Source organism: Chrysoperla carnea, chromosome X (assembly GCF_905475395.1).
Source record: "Chrysoperla carnea chromosome X, inChrCarn1.1, whole genome shotgun sequence".
NCBI classification, from domain to species: domain Eukaryota; kingdom Metazoa; phylum Arthropoda; class Insecta; order Neuroptera; family Chrysopidae; genus Chrysoperla; species Chrysoperla carnea.
This window is the reverse complement of record NC_058342.1, coordinates 33,434,183-33,454,995: the sequence shown is the minus strand read 5'-3', so window position 1 is coordinate 33,454,995 and position 20,813 is coordinate 33,434,183. Positions and strand designations below refer to the sequence as shown.

Sequence of the window (20,813 nt, the reverse complement as noted above, 5' to 3'; positions counted from 1 at the left end):
CAGCCACTGAGACGGAAGAAGACCTTCAAAGAAACGCGAAGACGATAAATAATCGGGAATTATGTAGATTTATTCTGCGATATTCGGAATTCTGCGAACTTTCGATCGAGAATTATAGTTCGGGCAATTTTCAGTGGTAGCCACGCCCCCTTTACCCCTCCCCTCGGGAAATTGCCTCTCACAAAACCGTCAAAACTCTGAAGAATATTGAAGTATCGAAGAGTATTCTTTTTAGTTTTTGGAAAATGTCAATCAGAATGGATTGTCAATCTTGATTGATTGTGTTTGGTGGCCTTAGAAGGTTTTTTCTCTAAATTGTCTATAAAATCAGCCTTTGTTTTGTAAATTCTCAAATTGGCACGAATAAGTATTTTAAATTGAGTATGGTGAACTTTTTTTTGGATGGTTTTTATTTTTGAAACCTCCACAGTGTAGAATCAAACAACGCCTAAGTTAGTCCGAAATAAAATCGAATTTCCCAAATTATCAGCATTTTTTTGACCACTCTGAATTTAAACGAATTGAGACACGATAATTTACTAATTTGAACATGCCTCCAAGCAGCAGAAGGATCTCTATCCAACAGACCTTTCGTAGTCGGTTCGATTGCCCATACAGCAGTACATCGATTATTTCCAGGTGAATACTTTCAGGGAAAGTCGAAATGTGACCTTATGTATCGCACAAGAAGTGTGGGGGATCCATTAGATCACCCGAAAACATTATACGAGGTGAGATTATCAGTTTTACGATCTGTTCGATCCGAAATACGCAAACACGTGGTTGCTTTGGCGATTTTTGACCGCATCCTGAAGTGATTCTTCATAATAAGCTGAACTTTCATCCTCACGTGAACTGGAATCAGAGTTTCCTCTATCTCTCTAAGAAGAGGCTACCAATGTCGATATTCCGCTCACTAAGCGCGAGAGGGTGAACAGTTATTTCAAAAATCGAGGGTTTCTGGCAAATTCAAATCAGTAAAATTATCGTACCGAAACTTGTACTTCGTTGTGTTGCTTCGGATCAACTCAGCGTAGCTCGATTCTACATCGGGAGATCATTTTAGTTGTAGAGCGCGGCATGAATAGAAACTAGAAAAATTGTTTTCTCAAATTTAGATAAAACTCTGTACAAAAAGTAATTTTGACCCTAAAAATACAAAAATCGTGTTACTTCGACGATTGGACAAGTAATTTTCCAGATAATGCGATTTTTGAATTTTTCGCGTCAAATTTGCCTATTGACCTGAGTTTTATCAAATTTCGAAACAATTTGATAGTAAAATTTTCGCAATTTTTTCGATTTTTCTAAGGGGTATCCCTTAAGAACAAAATCGAGGCAAAAATTTGGTATACAATTTACATAAAACTCAGTACATAAGATAATTTTGACCCTAAAAGCACAAAAATCGTGTTCATTCAACGATTGGGCGAATAATTTTCGAGATGATGTCGAAAATTAATCCAATATATAGTTCTTTTCAGAAACTATCCAACCGATCGCAAAAAAACGCAATTTTTAAATTTTTAGAGCCAAATTAGCCGTGTTAAATAATTTTTATCAAATTCCGAAACAATAAAATTTTTCGCGATTATTTCTAAAGGGTATCCTTTAAAAAAATTGTCAGAAATTCGTGCGTGGTCTTGTCCAATCTTGCAAAACCTACCGTGAATTTTTAATATAACAAACATTTCCTTGGTTAAAAATTCGCTCAAACTAAATTTAAAAAATATTTTCCACTTCCCACAAAAATTCTAAAAATTGATATCACCATAAATAAAAAAATGCGTTAGCACATTTTAATCAAAATTGGTCGTAAACATATTTAAATCCTCAAATGTAGAAGCTGTACTTTGGTCGAACATTTGTAAAACATCAGTTAATTCTTGTCCTTGGGCATGTGGATTATTTGAATGTTGTGGAGGACCCGAAGGACCCGCAGGGCCACTATGACCGTGTCCTTGTGACTCATTGTCCGTGTTGTGTGTGGATTGGTTTGCACTAACCACAACGGTGGGTTCCGTTGGCTGTGGACCACTCTGCCATTGCCATAGACCCGTGTTTGATGTAGGTGTTGTATGGTATGAGATGGGTGTATGTCGTGTGCCTCCACCGAGTTGCGTGTATGTAGGACCACCTGGTGATCGAGCTGGACTTAATTGACTATATTGATAACCTTCTGAAGGTCTCATGCTGGCCCACTGACCACTGTTACTTCCTCCTACAATTGGTTGTGGACTCCCACTACTACCACCCGCTGATTTGCTACCGATTCGTGTCATAATACTCCCTGACCCAGACGGTGATCCATATGCGGTTGTTGGCGATGCTACTGATTCATAACCACTGTACACATTTTGGTTGCTTGCTGGTCGAGATGACTGTTGTTGAGTACCTAATTTAAAGCGATCCAATGTTAGTATAAACATCTATGAAATGAATTTTTTCAATTTTAAATAAAGTGACGAAAAATTTTTGTTTCGAAACTTGATAAAACTCAGATTATAAGGTAAATTTGACCCAAAAAACACAAAAATCGTGTTCATTCAACGATTGGCTGAATAATTTTCGAGATACTGTCGAAAAACGATCCAAGATTTCGTTTTTCTCAGAAACTATCCACCCGATCGCTAAAATAACGCAATTTTTGAATTTTTTGGGTCAAATTTGCCTATTGAACTCAGTTTTATCAAATTTTGAAATAATAAAATTTTCGCGATTTTTTCGATTTTTTCTAAGGGGTACCCCTTAAGAAAAATGAAAAAAATCGAGGAAAAAATTTTGTCTCCAATTTAGATAAAACTCATTATATAAGGTAATTTTGACCCAAAAAACACAAAAATCGTGTTCATTCAACGATTGGTCGAATAATTTTCGAGATAATCTCAAAAAACGATCCAAGATTTCGTTTTTCTCAGAAACTATTTGCCCGATCGCCAAAATAACGGAATTTTTGAATTTTTTGGGCCAAATTAGCCGTATTAAATGAGTTTTATCAAATTCCGAAACAATAAAATTTTCGCGGTTTTTTTCGATTTTTACTAAGGGGTACCCCTTAAGAAAATTACAAAAAATCGAGAAAAATTTTGTTTTCCCAATTTCGATAACAATCTATTTATAAGGTAATTTTGACCCAAAAATTACAAAAATCGGGTACGTTTAAGGATTGGGCAAGTAGATTTCGAGATAACATTAAAAATCGATTCTAGGTATCGTTTTACTCAGAAACTACTCGTCCAATCGTCAAATAAATACTATTTATGAACATTTTGGGTCAAATTTACGTTATATTTCGATAAATCTACACATTTCTTTCTCTCGAGATTACTTACTTGACAAATGCCCAGGTGAAATGATATGCGATGAAAATATTGGCGAATCCCGTTTCTGTAACGTATAATCGATGCCTGGTTGCGATTGATACGACATTGGATCACTTGTTGGTACATTTTCATGAATATTTTGTAAAGAACGACTGTAATTTTAAACAAAAAAATTATATTAAAGAGGTTTTACTTTACTTCTATTACAACAAATTTCTCAAAATTGTTCGCCTACGAATTCAAATCGATATAATTGCTATAAATGGCGAAAGTGTGAGGGTCTTCATTTTAAATGCGACACACTGATCGGATAATTTTTCCTGGAAATATCGGAAATTACGACAACTTTTATATAATTCTATTGTGAAGAATTGGATAATTGTGTTCCGGATTAGGTCGAACATCTTTTGAGGATAAAACCTTTAAAAATACATACTGAGCAGCAACGTTTGTACACACAATATATTCCACATCATCCGTGTACGGATTCAGGAACGCAAATGCCGAAGTCCGTAACCACAACCATTCCTGATTTTTCGTTCGAAATCTATACATGACTGATATGACTTGTCCTTTTAACTTTAACACTTGCTCAAAACTATCCTTCATGTGGATTTGATCCTCTGGATGAAAGAAATCAAAACAACATTTGCCTAATAAATCAACTGGTGTATAGCCTAATAATCCAATAACACGTTGATCCACAAAACTAAATTTACCATCGACCGCATGCCGAGAGATAAATTCGTTAACATCGTTTGATCCACTTGATAAATCACCGACTGGATTCGAGGATGACGATATTTGTAAACGACCAATTGCCACTAGACAACAATGAGATCCATGAATGTCATCGTCTTGAGTTTGGCGATCCATTTGTACACCAGGAAACATATCTGTAAAAATTTTATAACTGTCCAGGTAAACACACAACTTCGCCTTATTTTAAGCCGGAGAGGGGGATCCCGATTCGAATATAAGGTGTTTTTAGAAGTGAATATCAGAGCCATGAAAATTGTGTTATACAATTTTTAGGGCTGTCTTAAGATATTCGGGATCCATGGGCTATCTCATCAAAAAGCAAGTTAAAACACCTAAGGATCTGGTTGAGAATCCTCAGGCAGTACCCCAAACAATCCAATTCTTGAGACAGCACTAAATTTCACAGAACTATCCTAGCAATTTATTAGGAATTTTAGCATAAAATAAGATCAGGAAAATCCGTTTTTTAACCCCTCTCGTCATAATTCCAACCGGGATGTTTTAATAATGAATAAATACTTACCGTTTGGGGGCCAATTTTTAATATACCCAGTACAATGAATTACAGCATAATTGGAGCCCTCTTGCGTTCCACTTAAGCTTCCACGATGCTTCAAACGAATCATTTGACCTAAACTCATGTCGGTTGATACATTACCAATTTTCATTCGACATATAAAACCTCGCCGAGATCCCATACATAGCCGCATTGAAGCTATTTCCAAAAAAAAGGAAATTAATTATTGCGCGTTAAAAGGCCAAAAATCTTCATCGTTTTGGCAAAATTGGAAATTTGTAAAACAAAAACTTGAAAATGTTAGGGAATTTAAGCCTCGATCAAGGGGCATATCAGAGCGGCTACTCCCTTTCCCTAGACTTCGACTTCCAATTGATGTGTTTGGCTTAGCATGTGTTTATGGTAAGTACTATTGAATTTATAAAATTTGTAGGCCGAAAATTTCATATTTGCCCTCTTTAAACCAAATTCTTGCCTCCCCTCTTTGAGCCAAAAGCAGGGTACGCCTTTGATTTAGAATCTTTGGGAATGAACCTGATTCTTTATCGAAATCTTTGCATTCAGCAATAATTTTACCCACAAATCTTGGTTTTTGGGTTTAGCTTTATCTTATCGTATGATTTTTATTTTGGACAAATGGCCAATTTCTATATTTTTCGAATATTTAATTATCAAACTTTTTTGCAAAAATAAACAGACAATTTTTGCTAAAATCTTAAAATAGACAGAAATAGTCAGGTAATTTGAGCAAAGTTTCGAAACTATAATACAAATTTTTGCTTTAAACAAATATCCCACTTAGCGAAAATGACGTAATATTTGGCCTGATTACCAAAAATTTGATAATTTACCTTGGTGGCCTTCTTTCTTAACAGCACCAGTTTTTAAATCTAAAATTCGTCCACTATTCTGAGGTTCTTGCGTTGATAATTGTTCACGAACTTTATCAACGTCTTCGGGATGTAAATGATCAAAAAAACTTGTCCCATACCAATCATTCTAATATAAAAAGTACAGAAGAATTAGTTCAATTAATTAATCGTAAATGGCGCTCGTTGTTCGTCGCTCGTTGATAATACTTACTTGACTATAATGTAATACTGGCGCTATTGAATCTGATACATACATTATTTTACCAGAATCACAGTTCACAACAAATAGGAATCCATCGGCTGCCTCCAAAATTAAATGTTTTAATTCTTGATCAGTTAAAAATGAAGGTTTGTATGCTCCATCTTGACTAGTATTCCCTGTACCTAATACAAAAATTCATCTTATAATGACAGTCGAATAAATAATCCAGAAAATGCTGTAAAATGTTAAAAACCTGTTCATCAAAAATTCTTTTTTGAAGTTAATTTTTGGCCTTGAAACTCCAAATATATTATTAGCCCAAAAAATGTTTATATTTCAATTTTAACCCTGTAAAAAGTAAGTTTTTTGGTCCTAGCGACCAAAAAAGAGGATGTTTTATATACAGCGTGTTCTGTTATTGATAGCAGAAAATTATACCAGTAAATAAAGCTTATCAAGACAAATGGAAAAGCTCTTTACCAAATTTTGATCTGAGGCCTGATTTGGGAGATAAACCTGAGACAGATCTATCAAATTCATGAAATTATTAGGTGTCACTTTAGAATATAGAAGGGACTATGATAAAACAATAATTGATTTAATTGAGTAGCGAATACTAAAAAAATATATTTTTGTCTTTATTTATAAAGAAAACAAAAAAATAAAGCATACTTAAATTAATAAAATTATTTCACCAATTCAGAGACACTTAGATGTGTGAGGTATCAAATTATATATTAATATAGGTTCGGGGTGGATTAAATTGTGTAATACATAACACATGAAATTTTAGTGAATTCTTAAAATTAAAAACCTAATTTCACCCGACTACAATAAAATTCCACAATATGATAATTAATTATAGAAAAATTTAAATGTTTTAAGGTGCGGCCCTTACGTAGAAATGAAAAAAACTCTGAGAAAAGACTAAGTTATATTGTTTTTAAGTGAGTGAATGATATGAGTGAACCAATGCATTCAGCGTACAAGTGGCCACAATAGCCAATCAGTAAACAAAATATTCTAACGCCGGATGTGAAAAGCACGACTTCTGAATAAATATTGTCTTAAAATACCACATAATCTTCATGTCCAGAATATTAACACAATTATTTATAATATATTTATATTTATATGTATGTATAAATACCCGACACCCGTCACCCGCACTTAAATAAGACACCCCCTCAGTTCTCATAAATCCATCACATCAGCAAACGTCATTGTATTGTATGTAATATTTTTACATCCTTTTGTTATATTGTTCGAGCAACAATACAATTAAAATCGGTTATAACCATAGAGATAATAACATAGAGGTGTAAATACATAGAAAACGAAATAAGAGAATCCTTGACCTTAGAGCTATACGCGCCTATCTGATCTGGTCTCTTTTTACTGCGATCAAACATTTTGGCTACAAGTTTGCGGCTCTATTGTATTATCTTTATGGTTATAACCAGCCTGTAATCCGCAGATCTATTTCTGTTTGAGTTCTTTATTTCTTTGCAGTCAGCGATACAAGTGAAATTCACAAAATTTTTAAAACTCCCGACAAATTTTTCAATGCGGAACTCTAAGCTCGCACTTGAACCATTTCTTAGAACACCCTCCAATAAATTACTTTTTTCCTTAAAGCCTTTTCCAAACAGAACCGATTTTCAAGATCATCGCCAATTTTTTAGTTTTTCCAAGTACGGAACCCTAAGCTCGTACTTGAAACATAGCTAAGAACACTCTCCATTAAATTACCTTTCAAACGAAACAAAAAAAATCAAAATCGGTTCATTCGTTTAAACGAAACGATGGCACAGGCAGGCAGACAGACACACATAGCGGTCAAACTTATAAGACCCCTTTTTTTTAGTTCGGTGGTTAATAAAAAAAGGATGTGTTAACTTATATTTACACTTCTTTGGTGATAACAAATATAATAATTTATAAATAATGTAAACAAATAATACATACTAATATGATACATATTGTGAGTGATATTTCGTTTATCGACTAACTTCATGGTGTTAAAAAATTGTAACTAACTTCAGGATGTAGTTCTCTTATCATTTTTTTCACAAGGCTTCTAAAAAATGTATAACTTCAAAAACATTCGGTAGCAGGAAAATCTCTTTCACGGGGATCGGAAAATGTTTGATTGCCCGTCGTGAGGCCAGTCTGGTAGGACGCCCAAGAGGGAGAGTCAATTGCTTTGTTCCCGATCAACTTTGATGATGAATTTTATTATAACTTCATGAATGTAGACGAAAAATAAGAATAAATTTTTACGATATCTGCTCTTTGGTTTTCGAAATATCGAGAGCTGAATGTTTAAACAAAATCTTGTCCCTAAACATCCTTAAATCCCCTACTTTTAAAGTATTCTGATTTTCTAATTTAATTTAAGATTACTTAGCACTTTAAAAAAGGCTTTTTATTAAAATTAAAGAATTTTTGAATTGAATACTCGAACCCAACTAATTACGAATTCATTGAATACTCAGGTAATATTAAAATTTTTAGTATTTTGTCTTTTTATTTTATAATATAAAAAAAAAAGAGTGGTAGCTCAAACCATTCTCGTTAATTATTCTAAATAACAAGTTATGTCCCATGAATTTTAAATTTATTTATAATGTTGCCTGCCTGCTTTGCCTGTGAGTTTCAGTTTTTGTTTTTTTTTCTTTTCTTTATAGAAATTTTTATATATATATTTATAGAAGAGTCTAAATGGCCGTGCGGTTTAAAGCGCTAGTTTTAGAACGTAGGATTATTTAGACTTAGGTTGCGGGTTCGAAACCAGGCAGCGGCAGTGTGAACAATTTATAATTAATGGGAGTGCAGATTTGATCACATTGTCGTCGCTTGGATAAGAACGAAGTAACCGACTCCACCCACATCAAAAATGTAATTGTATATGTTTGTAATTGATTAAATAAAGATTAACAAATAATGATGTGGGTGGCCTCTGTGATTAGGCATGCGTCACAAAAACGGAGGTTAAACCCCATTATTATATATATATTTATATTTTTTATATTATAAATTTTATTATGAAATATTTAAGTTTGTTACTGTGAATTTTAATTTTATTGTTGTATTTTTACAGTTCCGTTGTTAAATATTCATATTATTCATAGATCTCAAAATTAAATTTAGATAGCTAACTTCTGCCCGATTAATTTTATTACCAACCTAAAACTTACTTTGGTTACATCTATCTTTTAAAATTTAGCTTTATCATAATTAAATATGCTTAGTATCCATAGATCTTTACATAAATTTAGATAGCTAACTTCTATCCGACTTATTTGGTTATTTTATAGTAAAAAATGTATGTCACTTTATTAATTATATAAAATTTAGAGAGCTAAATCAAAAAAGTAGTAATTAGGCAACTTGTATGACGTAAATGTTAAGTGTATGTCAAATAATCGAAAACTATTATACATGTATAACGTATACGTAATTCAAGTTGCCTATTTAATAATCAAGTCAACTTTAACATTTATCGTTTAACAACAAAAACTTTTGGGAGCTAAGTAGGGGTGCTATCTCCAAGTTCCAGAAAGTCGGGAGAATCTAATTATGTGATTGAATCATAATACTGTACGATATTTTTGATGTTTTGTAAACCCAGATTGGCCATAATTGAAAATTTGCAAAAAAATACTTCTCTTAATTTGCTGAACTCTGAAGGGTTATATGTAGATATCGTAATTACACGATTTCTGGAATCTCCCGATCAAATCTGGAGAGTGTTTCCAGCTAAATTATGGGGATGCAAGTTATTTGCTAATTACTTTAAGTAAACAAATTATGTAAAAAAAAAATTGTGTTGTTTTCTTATCAAATTTTCCTACTGGAATATAAAAATAAAATAGAAAGCATGTACTTACCTCTAAGTGTTTTCATGTGTGCCACAGCCATTCGAAGTATCGTTAATTTATCTGGTTTGCGTGCCAATGCACTACATGTTGGTACCATATCGGATAATTCCGTAATATATGCAGTCATCTTGTTACGCCGACGTCGCTCAATCTCACAATGATTCTCCCTACAGTTTTTCGGAAACAAATACCAAACGGTCATTACAATTAGCCAAAAACACTTTGTAAATAAATAAATAAAAAATATCAAAAAAAAACACCTGCTATCGCTTTTCCTATAGGATTTCAAGAAATATCTTTAAAAATATTCGTTCAATCGTAGAATGAACCCAATTTTTGTATTTTTTGGATCAAATTAGAAATAATTTAAGAGAAATTTGGCAATCAATTCATAAACTAATTGATATAAACAAAATTTTAGTAAAGGTGTTCATAAAATCACCTAATTAGTTCATTTCCGATTGTCTGTCTGTCGTCTGTTCGTCTGTAATCACGATAACTCCGTTTTTGAGAGATATCAAGCTGAAATGTTTTTAGTGTGCCTAGGACGTAAAAAGTGAGGTCAAGTCTTGGGTCCGTAAGACCCATCTTGTAAACCGTTAAAGATAGAACAAAAGTTTAAATGTAAGAAATGTTCCTTATAAAAAACTAAACAACTTTTGTTTGAAACCTTTTTTCGTAAACATCACAGTTTACCCATGAGAGCGCAAATTACACGCAAATTGTATAGTATGCATTATATGAGAATATCAGTTATATATGTGTGATATGTATGTATGTGTAATGTGACAGAGTAATCAACACTGTCTATACATGGTATTTCAACAATTAACTCAGTCAATTGTTTGTTTTCACTTGTTTATGTTTGAATTCAGTTAGAATCTTTCCAAATCATCGTAATAAGCGATGTCGGTCGATATTACCGATTTTGACTGTAGTTAGGTAGAATCGGTGCGGTCATTACAATTAGCCATAAAAACATATAGAAATTCATATTTCGTGCAATAAATGATATGTGTAATTATACTTTCTTACATATCTCATAAAAAATAATGCCCTCTATCGATTGATTTGTAAATAATCTCACGATTATTGTTACGCATTCTATACAAGCACTGCTAAGTGCTAGTGCTGAACTGCTGACTGCATTGCACCCATGTACCGCCATGTATTTTGCTAGTTAATCAGTGGCGGATATACACATTTACCGCCAGTAAGTCCCCGTTATTAATATGATTTTAAACTAAGGGATCGATTTGTCAAGCGGTGAGGATTTTTGTCAAGGGTTTGAGGTAAGGTATGCTTTAAAACTACTTAGAGTCAAGTCTTGCCGCCTCTTAAATTTGCAGCCATAGCTGGTCCAGCCTTCTCAGCCTATTGGTAAATCCGCCACTGCAGTTAATAAATACTATATTCATATTCTCCATCGTTTAATAAATATAATTTCATAATTAGGTGATGGATGTTATTACTTTTGATATTCTGCAAACAAGCGTATAAACAGAGGGTTTACCACCAAAAAGGGGGATTGATCCACCCATTGATTGCCACACATTCTGTCACAAGCATGGTCAATGCCACAACTTTTCGAGTACATTGAATCTCTCAAGACCAAAAATTTTTACTTTGTCCTGGCCTTGGATCAAAAGTTCGGTATGCTCTAAAGAAATTTCGGAACCTACTCACCAACCGTTAAATGGGCTGATTTTTTACCTTTTTAGGACTGAGGTACCGTAGAAAATTCTGATTTGTTATCTGTTTTTTCCAAAAAGTAGAATTTTTGTGATACTCTATTTAGTAATTTTAGTAAAACTTTTTTTAGGGAGCTTACATCTTTTCCGACCAGAATTTCCCCCAATTTTTCACATTTCCTGAAGCTTCTCACAGGAAGAGTCGATATTTTCTGTACAATATTGGTACTCAGAATCTAATAAATAAACTCAACATGGCTAAAAAACGAATTAAATTGTTTAATTTTTTACAATTATGATTTTCATGGAAAATTAGAGACGGAATTAAAGGGACATTGTTTTAATAATTTTACCGGGTGTGTACTTTAAACTAGTGTATAATACAAAAATAATAACCCGTGTATATTACCTTTCTAAGTCAGACCAATAAATTATTGATTAAGGAAGATCCCTCACCAGTAATAGAAAAAAAATAAATTAGTAGAAAATGATCCAAATTTTTAGTATGTTGTAGTTAACGATACATATTATTAAATAAATAAAAATTTGGGTATCTTATCGATCAATTAAGAGAGTAATTAATTAATTAAAAATACACTAAATAACATAATCATCCTCATATCATGCTATGTTATTTAGTGTATTTTTAATTAATTAATTACTCTCTTAATTGATCGATAAGAATCAATAATCCCCAAATTTTTTATTTATTTAATAATATGTATCGTTAACTACAACATACTAAAAATTTGGATCATTTTCTACTAATTTATTTTTTTCTATTACTGGTGAGGGATCCTCCTTAAGTAAATATAAGTCCTAATTTTGTTAGACCCAATTTTCTCAATAATTACAATCTTCGGAGGAATTAAAGTGGGAAGATCGCATATAAGTTTTATAACAAAACTGTCTTTATTTTTCATAATAATTTGAAAGTTACATAAACAGTTTTTAAAAAACTTTTTGAAAGAGAAACGAAATTGTCCGAAGAACAAATTTTCGTAGCACATCGTGTGACGTAATAGCTTTAATTAAGAATTGTATGCAAAAGTTAACAAAAACTTTTAAAAAATTTAATGGTTTAAGAATTCAGTTAAAATTAACAGTTTTGTTAATTATCCAACAGATGGAGCTACAGTAAAACGATGAATTTTATACCAGAAACATTTGGATTTTTGATCGATGAATATTCGAAGAACAACAGTACAAAAGCAGTAGCTCCATTTCCTTCAGCAATTCGCTAAAAATTGATGATTATTTTTTATTCAACAAACCCAATTACAATTACAGTGTTCTAAATTAGGAACTGTAATAATAATAATAATGAGGTTTAACCTCCGTTTCTTTGACATATACGCCTATGTCTAACAGAGACCACCCACATCATTATTTGTTATTCTTTATTTATTTAATTACAAAAATTGATGTGGGTGGAGTCGGTTACTTCGTTCTTATCCAAGCGACGACAATGTGATCAATTCTGCACTCCCATTAATTGTAATTTGTTCACACTGCCGCTGCCTGGATTCGAACCCGCAACCTAAGTCTAAATCGACAAACAGTTAAAGGCAAACGGCTTAGACCGCTCGGCCATTTAGGCTCTTTACAATTTGTGTAAAACTGCACGTTAAAAAAAAGTCTACCGTCCCTGTTCATCCAGTGTTAAAATATATTTAAAACAATTTATTTCTATTTTCGGGATGAAAATAATAAGTTTTAATATACAAAAACTTAAAAATAATGAAACATTGCACGCAAGTTAATAATGGTAAAAAATATAAGTACAGAAATAAAGAGAGTAATCTACTCTCTGGAGCTTACAGTTGGATATGAAGTAAGTGAGTGCTCTGCTGATCTGCTCTGCTCTAGTGATAGTTAGTATGTCTTGCTCTTGCTCTGTATTCAGTATCTGTATTATAGTACAGCGGCCAAGTGCAGTTTGCAATACAATCATTATACATCGGTCCAAGTGTTTTGTGAATTTGAAATGCTACTCTTTTAAGGAGATGTACAAGGATTGAATAATACTAAGGATTTCAATGAAACTTCATAAATACATTTTTTTAATTAAGTTTCCGAAAATCACAAAAAATTCCTAGGTTATCGGGCTTTTTATTAATTTTTTTATCGTTCAAATTTGGCTGAAAAAATGATGAATCAAATAGGTTATCCTTTTCAATTGGATATTTCTATATCAAAAAATCTAGAGAGTGTGATAAAAAACTATCTAAAATATTTAGACAATCTTGTAGCTTATAATAATACCATCATTTTTTAAAGATTGAAGAGCGGTATCTATATTATCAAATTTATAATCATCACTTGCATACAATATATTATATATTTTTGTAGTTGCATGGTATTATAATGCCAAAAATAACTCATTACTTGGCTACAAAGCATGTATTTGATTTATATGTATGTACCGTGCAATAAACCAAAACTTTTTTACAATACTATAGGTTTACAATCACCTTAAATATTGCATTAAAAATTGATATTTTTTGTTTTATATTTATAAACATTTTTGTAAAATTTACCCAAAAATGGAAAATTTCGGTTTTATTTGAGCGTATTTTCAAGATATGACGGCGTTTAGTTCATTGAATTTCAAATTTGAGCCTTGTAAGACAAATAACTCGAGAATCAATTTGAACCAGTAGCATTTTTTGGCCAAAGTTTTCATGAAAATAAGATTTTTTAATAACTCTATAAAATGAATCTTTAGAAGATGCAGTTCCATTACACTTTAATCTTTAAGCAAATTCGACAATTAAAGGTAGATTTATTTCCAGCAACAATGAACAACCGTGAAGTGTTTTTGCGCTAAAAACAAAGATAAGTCATATTGCACATGTTATGACTTAAAAGTTAAGTGAAAAAGTTTGAATTGAACAATAGGTACATCGGTATATGGAGCGAAGCGCCGTTAGCCGCTGTACTAATATACTAAAAATCTGAATCTGAATACAAATACAGTATAGAACATCATACTGAGAGGCTGCCCGCTGAGCGTGGGAACTACTTGAAGCGGTTCAAACCCAAGTCACGATATTCACGTAAGACCTACTATTTCTTCGTTGGAACATATTTTAATACATTGTAAATGCAAAAAAAAAAAGTCGTTTACCCGATATATCAATTTTTTTACTTTATTATATTATTTATTATACTTTTTATTCAAATTTCATATTGTTTTTACTATCAAATTTATTTTTGATACACGGGGGCGGATAATTATTCTAATTCATGTAATAATTTGATACTATTTTTAAAAAACATTACCGAAGTTAACAAAAATTAAGGATGTCCGTAATAGGGTATTCCACTATTTTTGAAAAAGTACTTCAAAATGTTGATTTTGCTAATAAAAAGCCACCAAAAATTTATTTCGGAACAATACACAAACTTTCTTGCCAAAAACTTAAATTTTAAACCTTTTTTAAACTGTCGAAAACACGGGCATTCAATTTGATGACGTAATATGGGTATCACTATATGAAATAACACAAATAAGTTTGACAGATATATTCATAGACATCTGATTATAATAAATATAAGTACTTATTATCTATGTATATATTATACCCAGCTGTCTACACTGAACTAATAGATGGCCTATGACTCATACCGCTATGACATCACAGCAGGGCTTACCCACGTTTTAGGTCACGTGATATACAGTTTAAAAATTACGATTTTTAATTTTAATATTTCAAAAGAAAAATGTGCTTTTATGATTCGAAATCAGAATATTTAAGTATATTTTTTCAAATTTCATGATTTATTTTTCACCAACGATAATATCCTATTACCTACTCAAGCGGAAGTGAACACAATTCACGAGGTATGTGAATGTATAAGACTGATCACTCTTAACTGCAGCGATATTACTATCTTCACCGAAATCCAAGCAGCTCTTAAATCCTTCAACTCAGTTTATCTTACCTCAAAAGGTAGTTAGGGACTGCCGTACATCCTTAAACGAGCTGGCGGAACAAATGAATGAAAACCTGGTATGGGTACCGGGACACAGGGACATTTGAGGAAATTGTGAAGCCGACAAGCTTGCTAGAAATGGCACAATCCTGTCGGATAAAAGCAACAATAATTAGCCGGGAGTTCCGTTCGCGAACTGCAAGCTACTCTTTAAAGAGGATATCTTAAAAAGGACCGATCTTAAATGCAGGGAGAAACGTTATTGTGGTACGACAAGACAGATATGGTCTTACAATCCAAAGATCTTACATCGCTTCCAAGGGCCTCTATTAGCAAAGTTATTGCGGCTATTACAGGACACTGGCTGGGTGGCAGGGCCTGGCAGTGTATCACGACTACAGCAGGAGCTGTCACTTTGTCAAGCAGGAGGAGACGATGTCTCACCGTTCCTGTCGCTGTCCAGCTCTTGTCATGAGAAGCTGGACTTACTTGAGCCAGCCTCTCTTTGACGACCTCTCTGATCTAAAGTCAGTTGACGTCAAAGCAGCTTTGCGCTTCTTGAACAGCTCAAAATGGTTCACGGAGTAGTGACCGGGAATTGACCAATCCTTTTTCGGTATAACAACGGACCCCATGGTCTAAGTGTGTCACACCCCAGGACAGCCACTCTAACCTAACCTAACGTAATTACCTACTCCTAAAAATTTAAAAATGTCTACAATAATACTAGGTACTTCTTTTTGAACCGGCCCAGTGGTCGAGCGGTCTAAGGCGTTAGTCTTTGACTGTTTGGCTACTGCCTGCAAGGTTGCGGATTCGAGTCCAGGCAGCGGCAGTGAGAACAATTATAATTAATGGGGGTGCAGAGTTAATCACATTATCGTCGCTTGGATAAGAACGAAGTAACCGAATCCAACCACATCACAAATTTAATTGTAAATATGTATGTAATAAATAAAATAAATAAAGACTAACAAATAATGATGTGGGTGGCCTCTGTTATAAGGCGTATATGTCATAGAAACGGAGGTTAAATTCCATTATTATTATTGAACTTATTTTTTGAATACATGGTACTTGGAGTATAGTATGGTTGATAATATTTGATTTGAATGTATACTAGTAGAATGATTTAGATTATTATTACACACCATCTCTCATAGTTCAGCATCTTATTCGTACAATTTTTAAGAGTACATATTCACAGTACTAGTACAGCTTCATAATCTTATTGTGATATTAAATTGAGTTAGGTACAAGTACTGAAGTACACAATACTACACATCTCATAGTCATAGGTACTGTACTAAGATTGTGATACCATTACTTCTACACATTCAAATATACTTAGATATTATAATAATATGATAATGTTTGCACAATTTTTATACCCTGTATATATGTAATATATATCAAGGTATACTAATTTTAGTCCCAAGCTTGTAGGTAAAAATATTGAAATAGGTTTTCATAAAATCATCGAATTAGTCTGTCCGTTCACGATCACAATAACTTAAAAACCAAAAGAGATATCAAGCTGGAAATTTTATAGCATGGCCAGGACGTAAAAATTGAAAACGAGTTCGTAAATGAGCAACATAGGTCAAGGACTTGTAAATTGTTAGAGATAGAGCAAAAGTTTTAATATAAAAAGTGTTCCTTATAAAAAAATCAACAACTTTTGTTTGAAACATTTTAGCTTAATCATCACTGTTTATCCGTGAGGTCGCTTATTAAGACAAAACTTCGGTGTTCATTTTCTCCAAAACTATAAATTATAGGCAGTTGAAAATTTATAGATAGCTTAAACAATAGTGATCTTGCAAAAGATTGTCTAAAAAGAAATGGCAGCCAATAGATATTCAACACTGTCTATACATGGTATTTCAATAATGAACTCAGTCAATTGTTTGTTTTCACTTGTTTACTCTAATTTATATTATAAATATAAACGATTTCATATCATATAATATCTTATGTACAATAAATTAGTAACAAAAATAGTAGGGTTTCCACACGTAATTTAAAGTTATTTTGGGAAAACATTTTATGAGAATAGTTAAGGATGTATAACGTATGAGCATGGCAACAATAAGTGATTTAAAGGCTCAAAATTTTTTTGGTAGGTAGACTTTTACTCAAAGAATATGTGGTTAAAATTTCAGCATAGATATCCGTGCAAATTTTTAAGAAACAAGTCATTGAAAATCGATATAAAATACATTGGCTCTTATAGAGGAATTTCAAAAAACGACATATTTTGAAAGTTTTTGATAATTTTCACTTGGAACGAAAGAAAACAAATTTTAAAAAAACTTTTTAATAGAAAGTAAACATATTAGTAATGGCATACAAAAGAAAAAATCAAGTGTCTCCGTCCATATAAGGGATGTAAGAACAGGGTAGATTTAGGGTTGAAATTATTTTTATCTTATTTTCAACTTTGATGATTAATTTTGTTATATATTTTGTTATTTTGAATTAAATTTTTCGATATCTATCTTGATTTACCAAATATCGAAAGATGAAAAATTAAAACAAAATTTTCAATTTTCGATATTATGAAAATTACGCCAGGTTTCCAAAAATTGTATTCTTACTTTTCGTCTTATATCAATTTAAGAAATTATCAATTTTTAAATTTAATAATAATATATAATAATAATGAGGTTTAACCTCCGTTTCTTTGACATATACGCCTAATCACAGAGGCCACCCACATCATTATTTGTTAATCTTTATTTATTTAATTACAAACATATTTACAATTATATTTTGATGTGAGTGGAGTCGGTTAATTCGTTCTTATCCAAGTGACGACAATGTGAACAATTCCGCACTCCCATTAATTAAAAATTGTTCACACTGCCGCTGCCTGGATTCGAACCCGCAACCTAAGTATAAATGAACGTCAAAGGCAAACGCCTTAGACCGCTCGGCCATTTAGGCTCTTTTAAAATTGATTTTTTAAGTTTGTACTCGCACTAAAGGGCTCATACATTCTTAATTACCAATCCATCTGTTTTCGGTTGCATTGAATGGCCACGTGACATCAAATTGAACAGTAAAAAGACAAAATGATAAACACTAATCCATAGTCACGTGAATCGTGACAACTGTGACTGATTTGTACCATAACAGATTTTACCATAACAGATTATTTAATAAAAGCTTCTCATTTTTATATTTCTTGATAGACATTTTCAATATTGGTTTAAAATCATCTTCGGTATACACTTTCGGCTCGGTTTTTTGTGATATACTTTTTTTGTGTGTTTGTTGAGGTCAAAGAACTATTGTTATCGATGTAGGGGGCGTGTTTTTTTGTCATAGCATAAATTTTTTTCCGTATTTAAAAAACATATAATAATTTTTTTTTTGTAATCTACTTTGTAAAGAAGATGGACAGACGGACTAACGCTCTAGTAACTAAAAAAAAAAAATAGTTTTATATACCTTTGTAAGAATAATATTGTTTTGGTCTTATTACCACAATAACGCACAGTATCTATTGGTTATGGAGAATATACAGCATGATTATAAAGTAACTTACTTTTGATTTTATGCTAAGTAGCATCCGCATTCGATATTTGGCGAGGTAAAAATATAAGGATTAAAATCTAATGATCGTATGACGAAGTAACGTTTATTGTGCGCACTTTTTAGTAATTCGTGTGTATACGTATAACATACAAAGCATCTATTGTTCGAAACTGACAATAACCTGACGGATACAACACATAGTGTAGTTGTCACCTACCGAAACAGATTGACTACATAGCTACTCAGCCAACGTGCATCGTACGTCTTCGGGTTTCTTCGGGTTATCACATATAAATAATACGACATAGCACTTCTTTGAAACTGACAATAACTTGACGGACACAGCACACTATGCAACACTTAAGTTAGATACTGTTTTCCTTCAAATATTGACCTCTAGAATAACATAATGGTATAGTATTTATACCAAATTTCCGGAAAAAAGTCCCGGAGAAAACTCAACTCTTTTGTTTTGCATTGAAAGTTGTTTTTTGTTGTACATACTTAGATAACCACTACATCACAAACAGGTCACTTGAGTTACCTTAACCTTCGCCTCCTTTTGTAATCCGTAATTTACCTGCTTGTTCTTGATTTACCGTGTCATTTAATTTACGTTTACTGTGTTTGTTACTGCAATTAAGTAAGCATTCTTTTAATATTTATAGCTGATAAGTAAAAAATTTTAATCTGGAAAGTTTTCTTAAATAATAAACAACTATTTTTAGAAAAATCTAACGCAAGTTGATAATGAGTCTTGAGAAAAGGATATAATAAAAAGTTAATAAATTTAAAAATCATGATGTATATGATTGGCATAAATATTGTGGGATCATGAAAAGGTATTTATTCAGTGGATGAGCAGAGCATTGAGTTTCAGTTGATATCATCATGAATTTAACATTGTTTAGTGTATTCTTCTTTTACTAACAAATATACCTAGTGTTTACTATAACTTTAGTTTATACTTCACTCCATTACAATAGACTTTTTATTAGAATTTCAAAAATTATTAAGAACAAGTGAACAAACTATTATAAATGTAAAAGTTAGGATGTTTGTTTGTTTGTTAAGCTTTCACGCAAAACCTACCGATTGGATTTAAATGAAACTGTAGAACAAGAAAGCTCATACATCAGAATAACACATGAGCTATAATTTATAAATATATTATTGACTGCTACATCTATGATCATCATTTTGAAATAAAAATTTCTTTATAAATTTAAAATATGAAATATAATTATTTTATTCATGGCCATCCTTTCTAATATACTGAAATGATTCAATATCAAATGTGGAATGCTTTCCAATGCTGGTCCAATCTTTATTATACTGTCAAGCATGGCTTTTCCAACTTAGGATGCTTCAACTTTAACCCCCAGAGCTTTTCCTACTCAAGACACTTATACCCTCGTACCTCAAAAAGTTCGTGGTTTTAATACCGCAAATTTTGTTTGCCTAACTGTTTTTGAAATCCAAAATAAATATGGTGAAAAGTAAACTCAAACAGGGATCGAACTCTCAATCTTTAACTTGCCCGGCTAGCAACTAAGCTACTAACTGGTTATTCAAGGTGATTGTAAACCTACAGTATTGTAAAAAAGTTTCGGTTTATTGCACAGTACATATATATAAACCAAATGCATGCTTTTTACTCAAGTAATGAGTTATTTTTAGCTTTACAATACCAGGCAACTACAAAAATATATCATATATTGTGTGCAAGAGATGCTTATAAATTTGATAATATAGATATCGCTCTTTAATCATCAATACTCTAACTATAGTCGTCTCTGTTCATAAACTGACGAATCTTCGATGAACTCATATAATTTTTAATATAAACTACAAGATTGTCTAAATATTTTAGCTAGTTTTTTATCACACTCTCTAGATTGTTTGATATAGAAATATCCAATTGAAAAGGATAACCTTTAGGATTCATCATTTTTTCAGCCAACTTTCAACGGTAATATAATAATAAAAAGCCCGATGACCTAAGAATTTTTTGTGATTTTTGAAAACTTTATTAATTAAAAAATGTATTTATAAAGTTTTATTGAAATCCCTAGAATTA

At 32.1% G+C, this 20,813-nt stretch overlaps 1 protein-coding gene across 1 annotated transcript in view; it reads right to left on the bottom strand.

Annotated features, from left to right (window-relative positions):
* Nucleotides 1-1,798: 1,798 nt before the first annotated feature.
* LOC123302736 (aryl hydrocarbon receptor nuclear translocator homolog) overlaps nt 1,799-20,813 on the bottom strand; it is a 34,973-nt gene continuing 15,958 nt past the window's right edge. Inside the window, exons 3-9 of the mRNA XM_044885806.1 lie at nt 9,570-9,730; nt 5,686-5,858; nt 5,454-5,601; nt 4,609-4,800; nt 3,760-4,219; nt 3,333-3,475; nt 1,799-2,395 (exon numbers count right to left, since the gene is read on the bottom strand). Of these exons, the coding sequence (XP_044741741.1) occupies nt 1,800-2,395; nt 3,333-3,475; nt 3,760-4,219; nt 4,609-4,800; nt 5,454-5,601; nt 5,686-5,858; nt 9,570-9,730 (1,873 nt within the window). The 3' untranslated portion in view covers nt 1,799. The remainder of the gene's footprint in view (nt 2,396-3,332; nt 3,476-3,759; nt 4,220-4,608; nt 4,801-5,453; nt 5,602-5,685; nt 5,859-9,569; nt 9,731-20,813) is intronic.